Raw genomic sequence first — 18,429 nt, 5'->3', positions numbered from 1 at the left:
TTCCTATTCTGTGGTATATTAGGGGTGGGAAATAGGGAATGGGATCTTGAAATGGGTGGATGGGGACATTATAGTTTTTATTAGTATGATATGAAGAATATATAAGATTTAGTTAAAAAAATAACAGTGTAAATTAAAAAAAAAAGAATTAAAAAATGTAAATCTGATTTAATCACGAATTTGATAATGTATATATTTAACATGCAATATGAGATTGAAATTCATTGAAGGTGGGGGGTCAATGGGGAAATTTCAATGGAGAATGGGGATGGTATATGGTGTTAGTCTGAAATTTATACCATTTAAGATTTGTATTACTGCTTAGATGCGAATAATGATTTTTCATTAAAAAGTTAATGTAAGCTTGTTTGAGGGGTAAAGTAGGATTTAGTATCAAATGTTATGAATAAAAAATAGTAGTCGTCCTAAGCACAGAACAAAAGTAAGAAAAACACAACATCTGGTAATTAAACTAATGTGAAATAAAAGCAATGAAGCCAGGACAATGACAATGTAACTTTAGAAAGAAAACAAATATCAAAATCATAGTTGAAATGTTGACAATGCTTCCCTTGTGTGTTTTTTGGGGTTGTTTTGTGTTTTTGTAACCGATACGTATGAACTTTAGAATATACACACACTTTTAGATAAAACGCGTCCTTAATGCACTGTAATAGTATTTTTATATGCGTTAAAACTACACCCATGGAATGTGATATCAATACTTCATTTAGATAAACAAACGTTTACTGTTTTATTATTCATCAGGTGATTTACCAGTTTCATCAAAATGACACAGTAGGATATAATATACACATTCATGAACCATGAACAGCAAGGAGGATATAAAGACCCTCATACGAAAACAAACAAAACAAGATTCATACCTAGTGGCAAATTGTTCCGATAGGATAGGTGGGGATATAATTTACTGCTGATAATTGAAATTGCGTGCCATGCGTTATTTCCTGATGAAAATTATAAGTAAAAAAAAAGAATTTTACTGCGTCGGCTACCTTTTTTTAAAGATAGTACTTGTTTTTATGTAAAGAAAAGAAAAAAAATTATTACATGTTAGAAACCGGCTAACCTTTCCAGAGTTTGTGTGCTCTTGTCAAAATATCTGAACACATGTTTACAACAAGATTGTGAAGAATTATTACTGTTATTTTTGTTGAATTCTCATTGGTGAAACTAATTTTGAGATATATAAATATGAACGTTTCTATGGATTTTTTTAACTTGAAAAACAATTTTAAGACCCTTCAAACACAGGCAAACCCGTTACATAAAATAATCGAAAAACATTTTTCCTCTTACATTTACACAAACGATTGACAATTTGATACAGAGGAGTAAAACACCTTTTTAAAGGATAATGAATGTCGAACCCACGTCTTATTCGTCGATATATTTAATTACTATGACAATGAACATTAAATGATAAATTGGAATGAAAAATTAGATGGAACAACGGGAAACTATAGTCGACGATTGCAACTGGAAATTAGGGGTGATGGGTAGGTTATAAGCTCTATTTAGTCGCCTTTTAGGACAAGCTCACCTCCTTTACGTATTATTTTGATTATTTATGTTCCGTTTTTTTTTTTAAACTGGTCTCTGTCCCTGGATTACATTCTTTTGACTTCCGCAAGATTCCCTTGATTACTTTTTTTCACACCATACAACGTCCCCCAGTCCCCACTTTCCCATCCCCATTGGAATCATCCTTGACTTTTTCTTATCAAATATTTAAATTATCAGATTAAATTTGTTAAGTTATTCAACGTTTTAGCTGTTATTTTCAATTAAATCTATCACGTTTTATTCATATCTATACATATTCTAAAACTAATCCCCCATCCCCATTCGAAATCTCCATCACTTTATACAGCATCCCAATTCCCTACCTCCCACTTCCATTTCCCCAATTTTGTCGCTGATAGAGAGACGTTAGGTATTCTCGACTTTTATTGTCTTTCCACTGATAATGGTTGTCGTAAAGTGACATTCTGTAAACTCGAACCTTTACCATTTCTTGTTTACCAACTAGCAATGGCGCAAATTCAAACATTTGCAAACGAGATACGTTTGTTCCTGAAATTTATACGAATATAGGCAACAAAAGTAAAAACCGTATGTTGTATTGTCATCCTGGAAAAAAACAAAACTCTTTTACTCAAGACTAAATTTGCAGTGCTGGATCTAGTGGGTGCATTGGTTTTGTATCCCTCCTTTTTATTGCTAAACTTGTCATTTCCATATGTGAAATTGAGAAAGAATGATAAGTAATGCCCTAGCATCACTCCTGTTCTGACGAACCACGGTTGGCACTTATCCTTTTCAAAGTGTTTGGATCCGTCACTAATTTACAGCCGACCATTATTTATCGTCACAACACTCGATGTACTTTAAATCTGTGAATATATATTTCCATCAATTGGTACCCTATCTATCTTGAGAATTACACTCCAAAACTTATACCTGAAAGTTAATTTGTGTCTATATGGTAAGGCGCTCAGGCTTCTCTCCATTCGTGAAAAAAAAAATTTTTCCAATCACAACTACTGTTCAATCCATTTTTCCAGTATACATGTATCTCTGAAAAATCTTCCTACAAAAAGACTGAAGATGGTTGAAGTTTGGCATTAACTTAAGTATCTGTCTATGTAAGAATCATGCAAAATCTGAAAAAATGTGATACACCCCAAAAAAAGCTACATATTTTTATTTTTGTAATTAAGTAGCAGTCCGCCTAAGAATCATGCAATTTTCACTGAAAGTGATTTATTGATGTCAGATATTTTATCTAAATTGACTTTAAATCAGTTTGATATATAAGAAAAACAGTGAATAAAATGAAAAAATGAAAAATGTTTACACCTTTACCATAGCAACAACCACTCCTTAGCAACCACCAATTTAGGGCCTAATAATCACAAAAATGTCACAATTTGAATGTATTTTTTTATACCTAATGGTGGAAATTTACCAAACTAAATAATTATATTAATACAGTGTGTATTATGGAAAACAATTTACAATAAAGAACAAAGCAATCTGATTGGCTAAGATCTGGTTACATAGCAACCAAAATTCTTAATTTCTGACAATTTGAAATATACGAAAATAGGTTATGTTCAGACCCGTTTTATTAACAAGAGCAGGAAGATATTATCCAAATGTATCCATGGATGTGCAGTAGGTGCTCTCCACTGAAACATATCAAAAATAAAAATATGTAGCATATCTTTGTTGTTTGCTCATTTGGGCCTTAAGTCATCCCCATAAAGACTTTTCTTCTTCTCAACGCTTTTTATACAACCTTTGTCCAGACCATAACTTTTTTGTTTTTTTGACCTGGACTTCTAATATTGGGTATGTTGGTATATCCTCTCGGGGCAGAGTGTCGCGTACCACAGTGGGTGACCTTTGACCTTGACCTTTATATCAAGGTGAAATAACATACAAATTTTGGCAAAATACGATACACAATTTTTTCTCTGCCATTACTTTTTGGTCTCTCTACTTAGATATCTGACCTGTTTGACAATTAAGTAAATCACATCAAGTTAGAATGAAATGTTCTAGATTGGATGACTTTTGACCTTGACCTTTGACTCCAAGGTCAAATGACATACATAATTTTGGCCAAATATCATAAAAAATTTTGTCCGGGCTATAATTTTCTTTTGTCTTTTTTTCTGAAACATCTGATATTTGGTATGGGGTCATGTTTTATCAAGGCGAGGCGCCTCGTACTAGATTGGTTTACATTTGAACTTGACCTTTGACCTCATGGTCAAATTACATATCAACTTTTGACTTGATGAGTGTTAATGAGGACAGATGTCATATGACTGATACTAAATTGTTTTTTTTTTTAATTTCTGTATTTTGAGAGAATTCAATCAGACCCAAGAATAATATTTATTGTTTTTGTTGATCAACTCTTGACATTATATCTCATTTTCATTTTTTATCTCCTATTTTACTGAAATACACATCTTCTTATCAAAATGTCCAAGGATTACATTCTTTTGATTTCCGCTAGAATCTTGGTTCCCATGATTACTCTTGTAAACATGAACATGTAGGTTCTTGTTTACAGAATATTTCAAAATGTTTTATTATTTTGTTGTTTAAAATAATACACAATACTGTGACTTACTCAACATGGAATTTGGTGCCAGAAATTTAGATAAGAACAATTGGAAAATCAACATTACATTTTATAATATATTATAGAAACATTATAAATGGATACCTATAGGCTTAAGAATGCCAGAATCGTTCACCTGGCTTACCATTTGCTTATTAGAAAAAATGGCAATGAGACAGGCTAAGTTAAAATTAACTGAATAGTCAAATGCAGGAAACGCTTTTGATAGCATTTTATGACCTGAACCAGAATTTTGCTGAAGGCAACAGTTTTTGAATTATTTTAAAAAAAACTCTTCTGACCCCTATGTTCCATTTTTAGTATAGGCAGCCATATACATTTTTAATGGATCAAAAAAACACAAGTCATTTCGAGCACAATACACTAAAGAATTAATATGCTTTATTTCCATTAACTGATCTTTAATGGTTTAAGAGAAGAGGATTTGCAAAATTGCACATATACATGTGGAAAAATTAAGAATTGTTTCAGGAGCCATAACTCCTACATTAGTAAACAAATCGTTTCGAAAATGTCGGTATTGGTCAATCTTTTGATGCTAAACTATATAATCCTCCAAAATGGGCAACAACTTTTGAGTTGTTTGCAAAAAATTGCCTTCTAACCCCTATGTTCTATTTTTAGTAACAGGGGTTATGTTTTTGTCACGGATCAAGAATCCCAATATTTATTTTTGTGGAAACCATACAGAACAATTGTTTTTTAGGAGAATATTTTCAAAGTTGTACATACGAGGAATGCCAAAAAAACTTTTAGAGGGGTCATAACACCTACATCAGTTGTAAATATCGTTTGCAGAATTTTGGCATAGGTTTTCTCTTAATCCTGGACAATATTATCCCCTGCAAGAATTACGCTAAAGGCAACGGTTATTTTAGTATTTTTTAAGAATAAATTGCATAATTGTAAAATATGAACTACTTTAATTTAATGTCAACAAGTTTACATGATCTATTTACTTATTATTGTCCATACTTGAGACCAGAAGTAAACTTTAATACAGTCAATGAAATGTAAAATATAGGTTGCAGACTTCATTTGGATGCTGATTCAGGTCTCAGTATCGTATTAATTTTCCCATAGACTTCTATAGTGAAGTGCATATTTTTAGGATTTTTTAAAAAATATGTAAATTGATTCAATAAAACTTTCACTTATGTAGCATTTCTAAGGACATGTGAAAAAATAATTTCCCGCAAAGAAAATAGGGTGAGTCCACGAAGATCGGACAGAAAAGTAGTCTCGAACTATAAATAGCCATTTTCCCTACTTTCACTTTCGTTTTGCACTCACCAAACCAACCTTTTCAGTGGAACATTTTTATGATATTATGTTAGATTTTCTTTTAAAAAAGTTCTTCATCTTACAGTGTGATGTTTGCTCTATTTTATAAGTTATTGTTCATATCTTTTGACAAAATATTAGTTTGTAGAGAGGCAAAAAGAAAATGCACTATATTTTTATAGCATCCATGTTTTGACGTACACCCACTCAGGGATATGCAATACGATACTGGTACCTTCAATATCTTAATGTATCCGTATAATACTTCAGTTATATAATCCTGCCATTTATATTTAATGAGGTATGATACCAAAAGTACTAAATCGTGATGTTTTTACAAAAAAAATATGTGTTTTGTCTTCTTTTGCATATTCCTTTATATAGTTCCCCTATATTCAACTATGCTGGAGCACAGACATAAACAAGTAGATAGATTGATAAGAGAAATACATTTAGACGGACCTAGATAAAAAAGGAATTAGAGTGTTAAACTGAGTGTAGAAAAGATTGTAAAAAAATGAATTTTTAAAAGATTTTTGAAAATGATTTTTATAGGCATTAACAAAGATTGCAACAATATAAAACAACAGATTTTTTAAAAAGTCAACAATGACAACAGACAACTACAATGAACACAAAGTGATGGCAATAGCTCACAATGACTTTCGTCGCAGATGAGCTTAAATATACGATGAGAAAACCAACCTCTTCTAACTAAATTCTGTTACTCAGAATGTTAGTTTAAATCTTATTGTGTCATTATCTGCAAGCGTGTAAGAAGAAAGTCCTTAAAACGATTATTTCTGTAAATGTTGCTAAGTTCAAGGCCCGTAATTTCAGTAAAATCATCGAAGTGAAACCAAACACAAACTTGTATTGTAACTTATCACGTTTAATTTATGATAAAAATCATGTCAATATCTGCAAATGTTCAGAAAAACAAATGTCAGGAAAACTGTTATTTCTGTGAATTTTGATGATTACAGAGCCCGTTATTCGGTAAAAATTATCGAAAAGTATACTTGTCCTTTAACTTATCATGGTGAACTTATTAAAAATATTTCAATATCTGCAAGTGTTTAAAAAACAGTTCGGAAAACTTAAGATGGACTGATGGACTGACGGACAGGTCAAACACATTTTACCCTGCGCAACTGCATTGCGTGGGATATAATTATTTAAGCTCAGAGTTATTCTCCTTTGAAATGAAGATGACCCATATTCCATAACAGATGTAAAAGATTAGTACTGCTGCTGGAGTTGCGCACAATCAGGTGATAAAGGGCAAGTGATTCTTTACAATTACGACATACTGTGAGGTGAAATATTGCATGAAATCAGTGATGAACTTAAGCCAAAATCAGGTCAAAGGTCATGTTCAAAAGTCACACACCTTAATTGGTACATGACACTCAACCTTGGCGTGAAATACACACATACCAAATGTCAGATATCTTAGTAAAAAGGCAAAAAGGTTATGGCGCAGGCAAAACTTTGATCGTATTTTGCCAAAATGAGTATCTTATTTGACCATGAGGTTGACAGGTTGAATGCAGGTAAAATTTCATCTATTCTGGTACGCAACACTCCACCTTGAGAGAATATACCAACATACTAAATATTAGAAGTATAGGTCAAAAAGACAAAAAGCGTTATGGTATGTGTGATGCAGTTAAATTGTATATGATTCAGCAAAAATTAAAAATAAATAAAATTGCATTTTAGCTTAAGTAAATTGATAATGTCTTGACATATTTGTAAATTTAACCGAAAGAAAGAAATATGTGTAATATTAAATAATACATAGGTAAACAACTGACACTTTATAGAAATTGCTTTAGGTAATAGTTTCCATTGTTTAAGGATAAATAAATTAAAACAGTATCCGACATAAAAAGATAAAGTAAGTTTGGGTAAACGTAATCTTACATAACCAAACGTTTCCTATATTAAGGCGTTATGAATATTCATCTTTGGAAATTAAATAAAATTTAGAGATTTCATTGGTAAATAAAGACAAGTCCGACAGCACGTGATACTGAGTTTTTCAGGGAGCTCGACCCAGCCCTGGTATCACTGTGTAGATTTAGGACAAAAAAGAGTAAAACTTAATATCTTTATTTACCAGGACAGCCTCGAATGCATGCAGTGTCCGATAGGCCAGGGGCACAAAACAAAACTACATGTATGTCAGTCATAGCAAGAAAACACCACCGCTCCATCAAGACTCTACCATGAACTAGTTTTCCCCAACAAACAAAATATCACTCGAAAAGATAGTGTTCATATTAACATGTCGGACGGGGAGGCAGTCGACATCTCGAGGAGCCATGCCATGCCCTCGACCTCTCCGCTCTGACCACATAATTTACGACACAACATATGGACAAATTTTGTATGAATGGCGTCAAACCTTGGTATGTTATTTGAACATGAGGTCAAAATTCAAGTTCAAATGTCAACCACCCTAGTATGTGGTGCCTGGCCTTCGGGTTTTATAATCCCATACCAAATACCAGATGTGTAATTGAAAAGACAAAATAATTTTAGCCCAGACAAATTTTTGTCTAGTATTTGGCCAAAATTTTGTATGTCATTTGATCTTGGAGTCAAAGGTCAAGGTCAAACGTTATCCTATCTTGAACATTACAGTCTACCTTAATGTGTTTTATTTACATACCAAACATTAGACATCTTGGTAAAAGAAGACAAAAACAATATGGCCTAGACAAAGTTTTTTATGGTATTTTGCCAAAACTTTTATGTTATTTGCCCTCGGGGCCAAAGGTCAAGGTCAAAAGTCACCCACCTAAAACATTACTCCCTGCATTGGTGTGATTTACTTAAATGCCAAAGATCATGTATATCAGTAAAAAGACCAAATAATAATGGTACAGATAAAATTATGTATCATATTTTGCCATTTTTATTTGATCTTGCGGTTAAAGGTCCAGGTCAAAAGTCTACCACTCTGGTATGCAACAATCAACCCTGAGAGGATATACCAACATACCAAATATTAGAAGACTAGTTAAAAAAACCAAAAAGTTATGGTCTGGACAAAGTTTGTATGAAAAACGTTAAGAAGAAGGAAAGTCCTTACAGGGGGTGATTTTGGGTGCAGATGAGCAAAAAAGAAAGATATGCTACATATTTTTATTTTTAATATGTTTCAGTGGAGAGCACCTACCATACATCCATGCATACATTTAATTAATATCTTCTTGCTCTTGTCAGTAAAACGGGTCTGAACATAGCCAATTTTTGTATATTTCAAATTGTCAAAAATTAAGAATTTTGGTTGCTATGGAAACCAGATCTAAACCAATCTGATTACTTTGTACTTTATTGTAAATTGTTTTTCATAAGACATACTTCATTAATATAATTATGTAGTTTGAGAAATTTCCACCATTAGATACAAAAAATACATTCAAATTGTGATGTTTTTGTGTTTTTTAGGCCCAAAATTGGTGGTTGCTAAGGAATGGTCGTTGCTATGGTTACGGTGAAAATATTTAGCATTATTCTATATTAATTCTTGTTTTTCCATTAAATCCTACAAATTGCAAGTCAATTTGGTTAAAATGTCTGACATCGATAAATCACCCACTGCATGATTCTTAGGTGGACTGCTACTTAAGTTGTTTTATGGGCCTACACTGTGAAATGAGTAATTATTCATTCAAATCTGCCTGCTCTTAGGAGATGATCAACATTGAAAATCCATTAGATTATATTGTATTTAAGCGTCATTTACAGAGTTATCTCCCTTAAATTTGAAATCTACACTGCATTTTATATAATTATCTCCTAAGAACACGGGTTTAATCAAAAACCACATGTTATTTTCTGTTTACTATGACATTTCAAACAAAATATCAAAAATAAAAATATGTAGGCTTTTTACCCATGAATTACATTTTGCATGATTCTTAGCTGGAATGCTACTTAAGTGTCAAATAAGATATGGCTCGGGCTTTAGCTGTTACGATAGAGGCATTTCTGTCAAAATGATCAGATATAAAAGTAAAAGTGTCTTAAGAGCCATCGGTGCAGTATAAAGCTTGGTAACTTACTTTTTAGTTTATATTTGTTTTAAAAGTAGTATATTTGAATCAGACATTTTATAGTCAAGAACGTAAAGAAGAAAAAATTTGGAGCTCTTATGAATGGCATTTAAATACAACAACGGTAAGAATTCTATTTATTTTAAGATCGATTGCTTCAAGATGAAATTTAACAAGAAATTCAAAAGAAGGCGTTTTTTGTGCATGCCTTTGAATGTAACAACATGCATATGATTCATTACATGTTCACCCGCGGGTTGTTTATATCAAAACAACAAGAATAGAATTCGGTTACCTTTCATTTCCTTTCTTTAAAGTATGGAAGAATACCTGATAAACTTGATACATGTTACAAACTTTATGAAAAACTAAAAGCCAGGTTTTAAGTTGATAAATAGTGACATTTCTGTACATAAACTACACAACAAAATATGTAAAAATCACTAACATGACGAAATAATGGTCTAAAGTTTTGTGATCTAAAGGCATTAAATTAAAATTCAAAGTATGTTATTCTGTGAGTAAAATTAGGACAACTATTGACAGGAAGTATAAGATACTATGATCTTGTGTCATTCGTTCTTGTTTATAGACATATTTTACGCTTTTTACTACATGAAGTCAAGAAATGCCTTTTGGCATTGTAATGTAGATTGTTCAATGAATATCCGTTAGCAAAGTGTAAAAGTTTGAAAAAAATCAGATATTATTCAGGTACATATATTTGTAAAATTATGTACAGAAAAATAATTCTATCTACAATTATTTTGTTGTTTCTTTTTTAGAATAAGGCAATGCGAAAAAAATGTTTCAGAAGTTATCCAATTATTCAACTGGTGTAATTTTCATCCGTGTCGATTTAAGAGCTCGTTTCCAGGACATCCACTCTAGACCATTAAGGTTGCCGCATGCGCACCAGTTTAACCACCATCCTGTTATATAAGTACATTTACCGCCTTTCCACCCATCGTTGTCTCGGTCGAATGTAGAAAATGGTGAGCCATTTAGTAAAAGATGTTTGTTATACGATCCAGTGCTACAATACGGATTTGTTATACTATCTCCTGCAAAGAAGTAAATAAAGTTAGAATTTTCTAACCTCCTAAATTTTGCTTTTATCGATTTTATTCGCTATAAACCAGGATATAATAAGAATTTCATTGCTGAAGTAATAAAATAGTTTAAGGCATGATTCACTAGTGTTCACGTGTTACCTGCATTTCCCGAATAACTGAAAATAACTAGACGATAATTGCTGGTCACGTTTTCTATAAAGAATGACACATATTCGGCATATGCTCTGTTTCCCTCATAATCGTACATATCAACCCTTAGTCTGTATTTTCTTTGTGACAATATGATATGCAGTAATTCGTTTCCTGAAATTAAAAGGAATTATTTGTTAAGCTTTCAATGCAAAATTAATTTCATACTAGATTATTCTAAAATATTATCATGATATAATTGCATCGAGACCTTTTATCTTTCTACACTTTTTATAACTTTCCCCTATACTAGTTGTAATCCCGACTCAAAAAGTATTATACATTTTAGTTACTTCAAATAAAGCCTAGATACAAATCTTTCTAAAATTTTTAACAAAACATTCAAAACCGTTTTCTACATGGAAACCGGCGATTTCAAGATGTATTTGTTTGTTTGTTGGGGTTTAACGTCCGAACAGCAATATTTCAGCTATATTTAGACGATGAACATGAAATTGATGATAAAATGAACAGGAAATGAAAAAGGGATGGGACACAAGGACAATGGGGTCGACAAATTTTGATTGCCACTGGAAATAGGGAGAGGTGGGTAGGGTCGGGCAATTTAGTCTCCTGTGGCGGAGCCCTATGGTTCTTACTCCGGGAGAATACCACAGTAGCGTTCTTTAACGTGCGAGGAACTTGGCATCTTTCCCAACACGGTGCACCACTATGGTTTGCGGTCAGGTTTTCCGTATTATAGCCTGACAACCCCAGCATGTAACACGCCAGGGGTACCCCATTCCACCACCTGGGGCACACATCCCAGTTGCTCTGTGGGAAGAGCGCCCTAGCCCCCGGCTAGGGTTCTGAGCACTATTTAGTCGCCTTTTACGACAAGCTTAGCGCTGCTGCAGGCCTACTCTTTTTGACACCCGGACCTGCACGGGGCTTCAAGATGTATGCACGTTTGATGGACAACAAATTTGTCCAGTGTGGTAATGCTTATTTTGGTAATTTCATATCTTGGACAAAAAGAGCCTATTGAGTTATATTTAATATTTCTAACAGAAGTTAAATGTATCAAATTGGCTGTTAAGATTATAAACACCTACCTATCCAATGGTCATTCGATTTGTTCCCAAAGCCCTCTTTATATGCTACAAAATCACGGTAAAAGGTAACACCTGTATCTGTTCGTCGTTGAATCACCTGGAAGTTAATTGAAATATTGATATATATAAAAATGTAAGTGTTGATAGTTGTTTCCCAAGCAAACCACCGTGTGATACATGTATTTGTTACTTGTGGATGTTTGGCCCGACACAGAGTTCAACTTGTTTAAGAAGACGTCTCTACTAGCAGTTAGAAATTTTAATCTCAGTCAAAATAACAGTTTTAGGTGTGTACATTGTACCCCAGTTTCTTGGATGTGAACGTCCCCGCTTCCACGGTTGTCAAGACCATCTTGTGCTAACTGGAAGGAAGAGCTCAATATTTCACTCATGTTAAAGCAATTAATGACTGCTTGTTGATGAGTTTCTTTATAAGTTGATATGATGACTTGTATAATTATTTATTCCAGACTGTCTGGTCTTAGGAGATAATTAAAATTGAAAATCCAACAGGTTCTATTGTTTTAGGTCTCACTAACCACTTCCAGGTCAATTTGATTACCCCCCTTTCCCACAATGTAGTACCAAAACACACTGAACCTAGATTTATGCATTATAAATGCATTATTAGTGTGTATTCTGATCTAAAGTATTCAAGATAAAGCTTGATAAATCCTATTTGCAACAGACTATAAAAGTGAATGAATATTGGAATATTGTTCACATGTGTGAGTAATTTGCATCCATACTGTCAGTCAGCAGAAAAGGTAAACATGTGGATTTTCAGTATTATTTATTCAAGTAAATTTTATGAAGAATTTCTATGATCATCGTACCATTAGCATTGCAAGTTTGAAAATCTTATTTTCCAAGCTATGCAATGGTATGCAACTTTAAAATAACATTTGTCCTGGGAATTCACAGTAAATTTTGAAAATTACTTTTTAACATGTAAAGTTATGGAAACGTTACAAGTAGTTAGTGAGACCTTAACTGTCATTTACACAGATATCTCCCTTAATTTTGAATTCTACAGTACATTCTACATTACCCACAACTCTTATTGACAAGGGTTATATGAAAAGCCACATGTTTCTGTCTGTTTACTTTAGCATTTTAAACATAATATCCACAACATATGTAGGTTTTCCAACCATGAATCACATACAAACTCATGGACATCGGTATTATTAAAAATTAATCCCGAAGTAGCACGAAAGACTTTAAAATTGGTGCTTACTACTTATTCTCCGACAACAACGATGCATAAAGAATGGTATGCTGGGTATCAGATGAATACATGAAGATACAGCGTGTACAAACAAAAAAATTTTAATTCAGCAATATCCCCGTGCGGGTCCGGGTGAAAAAGAATAGGCCCACAGCAGCGCTAAACTTGTCAAATAAGGCGACTAAATAGAGCTCAGAACTCTGGCCGGGAGTTAAGGCGCTCTTCCCTTCCTACAGAGCAACTGGGTTGTGTTCCCAGGTGATGAATGGGGTACTCCTGACATGCTGCGTACTTAGGTAATCAGGCCATAATACGGAAAACCATAGTGGTGCAATGTATTGGGAAAGATGCCACGTTCTTCGCACGTTAAAGAACCTTGCTGTGGGTTTCTTGTGGAATAAGAACCATTGTAATCCACCACAGGAGGCCAAATTGCCCAATCCTATCCACCTCTTCCTATTTCCAGTACTAGTCAAAATTTGTCGACCTTATTATACTTGTGTCCCATCCCATTTTTTTATTACATCATCAAGTTATGTTCATTCTATCGTCCATTGCATGTGCATCGCCTGAATAAAGCTGAAATATTGTTGCTTGAGCGTTTAACATCAAGAAACAATTAATAATGGGTGAAAGGGAAAGACCACCTTTGTATTAAGTTCCGCTCTTATGATAAATCATACCCACGTAAACACAAATAAATAACCTTTAATGCAAAATATGCTTTTATAAAATGCTCAAGGCTATGCAAAGTTCGAAATCTTTGAAATATATGTAAAAAGCCATCATCCAGAGCTCTCCTTTCTGACGAAGGTCATAAACAGACTTAATTGATTTTAACCGATAGCTACCGCTTGGCTCGTGACGTCACTAAGTCGGTTTGGTACTGATACAAGTACTGCAAATACTATGTAAACAATGAATATTCCGTAAAATATTTCTACGATCCTGTTTATCTAATCACCAAAAGATGTTGTATTGTCAAGCTTACGATTGCAGGAATGATAAAAGAGAATATTCTAAAAGTTTTTGATCGGCAATACGAACATTCTTTGGAAGTGGATTTTCCTATGACATACTAGTCTTCTGGCAGCAAATCCCGGTTTTCGTCAATGTTGTCTGCAATTTGTTTACATGTTGTGCCTCAATCGCTTCATCTGTTTATTTTGGGTTGAAATTATAGGGTAAAAGTCCCAAATTTGAGATTTCTTCGGACATCTTAATCAATTACCTATTTACTTTCACTTTACAAACCGACTTCGTGACGTCACAATTCAACCGATCATGTTGCGTCCATAGACGCGGGAAATTCAAATTGCCTTATTTTTAATCGCGATTAATTAATTAAAAAAAAAGGGAAATAATTTTGTTTCCATTTAATTTTCATGAACATTTAAAAGACTAGTTTCGATATTTATGACTTGCACAATGACATGGTCTTCTCCTTTAATCAAACATTTTAAAGTACAGTATTTGAGATAGCTGGTATAGGGCATAAAAAAACAAAGCATAGTCAGTTTCATCTATCAAACGTATCAATATCTATTACAGGACGTTAAAACATTCAGTTATTTTTAAAAAAGATATTTTTATTTAATTATCTAAGCAGCCTACCGTCCATGCACCATCCCCCATGTCACAGAAAACGTCGGTGTAGTATGCGATGCCATTTATTTTTGGGTACATATCATACACCCCACTGTTGCTTTCTTCTGGTAGGTCACTACAGTCTATAAGAATCTTTCTGTAAATAACACTTTGCGATGAAAATACTGTCGTTGCATTACAAGTGTTACTTAGTAAGCATGTCATGTTGTCTCGATTGAAGGACCAAGAGCAGCAATTATTGTCTCGTGCACAATGTGCTGCACAAGCCAGGGAGGACCGCTTCTTTGTAGAGGAATAGACAGTATCTAAGTCACCGAATGTACGGTTTTGTATCACATGGAATGAGTTCTGTTCTAGTCCGAAAACCATAGTTAGGATTGTAGAAAAAAGCACAAATGACGTTATTTTGTTCATGTCTGCCTTTACTTCCGTCACTACAGTACATATTATAATATAATAAATATTTGATGATTGCATTTTGCTTAATGTTGGAATAAATAACTCACATTTCAGTTCACGATCTATGGGCTTTCATTTTGTATATTATCTATATTCTAATCTTATACTCGATTCTTTTTGTAACTACGGTAAAATGCAAGTTAGAAAGGGAATATTCATTATGTTGTTATTAATTATTAAATCTACAATTTGAAAATTAAATACTTCTAGCATTATATCCCGAAACATGTTATTTATTTGAATCCGGTTTCCCTATGCAAGGTTTGCATACTATGAAGTTTTGCTAAAACAGCATGAATATTTATTTCCTTTTGTGAGTTCCTGTATAATGCAAATATTCGTTATAAAATAATCAATACAATGTACCTAAAGTTAAATAATGAACCTGTATCAGTGTTATGCATGACAATGAGTATCCATTAGGGTCGGGCGTGATTGGTCGGCAGTCGGAACTTTTTGTCTATTTCATGCAAAAGCCTAGAATCTTACAGGTCAAAAGCTTTCGATCCGTCTCAGTATTGCTTGAAACATTTATGAAATTGCAAACTAGCATTGTATATGTTGATCGCAATATCAAGACAACCAACTCATTGTCAGGGACAACAACCCCACCGGGATGGAAATGTTAGCGCAAGGCTTTCAATGACTAACGAAGAAACCCTCATATCACAGGGCAGGCTGAAGCTGGACGTATAACATAACTATACACAGGTACAGCGAAAATGGTGCCCTTTCATTATCAATTAACACAAAAAATAAACTAAAGGTGTAAACGAATCAAGACATACGGAGGCCAAAAATGCAGTAATTTTAAGGATGTAGACTTGAAATCGGTGATATGTTTGATTCATATTCAATTTCTCCGAAGTCTCTCAAGTTAATAAGATGCTTACATCATATGGATGTAAAATGCTGATTCAAATAATTTTTAAGAGTTGTGTCCCTTACCCTAGATCTACATCCTTCAAGTACTTCGTCGTGATCACAATCCTCCCCTAAAAAATCTAGACACTGTGGAAAAAAAATAATACATATTTAAACACACCTAAAAATCAGTTCAAAAGGTAGAGTATAAATGTGATATTTTTATAAATTAGCCTGTCATACTTATTCACGAAAAACAGTTTCTAAACCTTGTAAACCATCTATTTTTGTGAACATAAACATTATTTTCTTCGGTAAGTTCGGAATCATTTGTGTCATGTTCCGTAGTCATCTTACTCTGATTCTGCTGTAGATATAACTTCATTGTCAACTTTAAATAAAGCCTCCATTGTGACCATAATCAGAATACGTTTGCCATAAAAATTAGGGAGGTACATTATGAGTATATCGTCTGATTTCATGTTCTCAATTTGTGTATGTTCGTTATAATCGAATTTCACTGCAATATTTTACTGGAATGAAATATGCCGCCTGATCCTGCGATTTGAGAAGTCAACTTGACAAGTGATATGAGTCCATGTGCCCATGATAAGAAAGGGATGGTGAATATGGATGAATACGACAGTTTTGCTTCTTTTTTATTATCTCATATAAAGAAAAACTCAAATGTAACTTAGTTAAAATAATGATTATCTTGCATCTGCCCGATTTTGTTTCTAATTCATTGATCTCTTCAGTAGTGGTGTCGTAATTAACATCAAAAGGATGTTATTCTGTCGTTCGGCACCAAAGGATATGCTACTCACAAAGAAGATGAAATCAACTGTAAAAAGACTACTTTAATTCCAAAATATGTACATCCTAAGTAATTTGAAGAGCAGCTCGGTTACTTTGAAATCTTATCTGGTGGATAGGAATCAGGATCCTGAATGAAAATGACAGCATTCCCCGAATGGCACAGTTTTTTTTTTTTTTTTTTTTTTTTTCACATTTTATCTAAATATCAGAATTCAAGGAGGTGCATTGTAAATGCACAAAGGTTCATTTTTAAATGGAATGCGAAATTTACCTTGGGCTTAAGTACTTAGTGAATCACTTATCATCCGCCATAATTAGAAACGCCAATATTTTTCATATACCTTTTTTGCTTCAAAATCGCTTATTTGTACACCCGCCAAAATAATCCGCCGTAAGATGTAATGTTTTGGCACACTTATGCATTGGGACTAAAAGTTCATCTGTAGGCTCAAAAATTGGTTTGGACACAATATAGCACGAAATTTTAAATTCTGTTTAAACATTTTCAAATTCGGCCAAAACAATTCTAATATTGAAGTCTTCAAAGTCGCTTATCGTCAAATATTCTATGCCGCTGATTTTGGCGAATAGTCATAAACATGATTAGAAATTGTACAAAAAATAAGATTTAGAGCATTCTGTGACTAACATTTTTAGAGATTATGACGTTAATTTTAACGTAGAACAAGTTGTTAGAATCAGAAAAGAGGTAGAAGACGTAGTGGACAGACGAACGAGGTGGTCAATTTTGCGTTATCTTGCTGTACATTTTGACAAAAAAAAACAGAGCAAACACTTTCTAACGCTTGAAAAGTTATAAAAATATATGTATTACTAAGCTCTGTACTGAGGACAAAAATATTACTACCCAAAACGAATTCTAGTAAATTGTAGAAATCTAACTATGTAGAGAGTGCTTTCTTCTGTCAAGCTGATATCTTTAATAATGAGTGTATACCTAGCTTATTAGAAAACACAAAGTCTAAATGTGAGAAAAACTTAACTGTAGATGATTATGTGAAAGTTTTGAAAACTTTTAAAAAATAATAAGAGTACAGGCACAGATGTTCTAACAGCCGAGTATTGCAAATAGCTTTTCACCGATATCAGTAAAATTATCATCGATAGTTTTGTATATTCCTTTACAGTGGAACAATGTTCTATTTCTAGAGACGTGGTATACTGAGACTGATACCAAAATAAAGAAGATCGCACCCTTTTAGGAAACTGGTGTTCTGTCTCTCTTTTAAATGTTGAATATAAGATACTCGCAAAAATTGCTGAGAGAATGGAACCCTATCTTCCTGACATTGTCAATTCTAACCAAACGGGCTATATTGTCCATAGATATGTTGGTGAGAATTTGAGGCTAATTGCGGACGTTATATGGTATAAACATCTACATAAAGATTATCCAGGTCTCATTTTGCTAATAGATTTTGAAAAAGCTTTTGACACTATCGAATGGCATTTTATACAAAAGTCCCTGTCTGTCTTTAATTTCGAAGATACTTTAAAAAAGGTAAAATTTCCTTTACAATGACATTTCTAGCTCTGTTTACTGAAAGAGGTTAACGGCAAGGATATCCTC

At 33.3% G+C, this 18,429-nt stretch overlaps 1 protein-coding gene across 1 annotated transcript; it reads right to left on the bottom strand.

Moving 5' to 3' along the window:
• Positions 1-9,661: 9,661 nt before the first annotated feature.
• On the bottom strand, positions 9,662-15,121 carry LOC148597498 (angiopoietin-1-like). Its single transcript, XM_088563376.1, has 4 exons — positions 14,703-15,121; positions 11,858-11,954; positions 10,752-10,916; positions 9,662-10,601 (listed from the first exon to the last, which is right to left on the bottom strand). Exons 1-4 carry the CDS (start codon positions 15,108-15,110, stop codon positions 10,363-10,365), a joined length of 909 nt encoding a protein of 302 aa, XP_088419502.1. The 5' UTR covers positions 15,111-15,121; the 3' UTR covers positions 9,662-10,362.
• Between the last annotated feature and the right edge of the window lie 3,308 nt (positions 15,122-18,429).

Source organism: Perna viridis, chromosome 15 (assembly GCF_037379345.1).
Source record: "Perna viridis isolate PV_CMFRI_1.1 ecotype Kerala chromosome 15, ASM3737934v1, whole genome shotgun sequence".
NCBI lineage: Eukaryota > Metazoa > Mollusca > Bivalvia > Mytilida > Mytilidae > Perna > Perna viridis.
The sequence above is the reverse complement of the archived record's forward strand: the minus strand, read 5'-3'. Positions and strand labels throughout refer to the sequence as shown.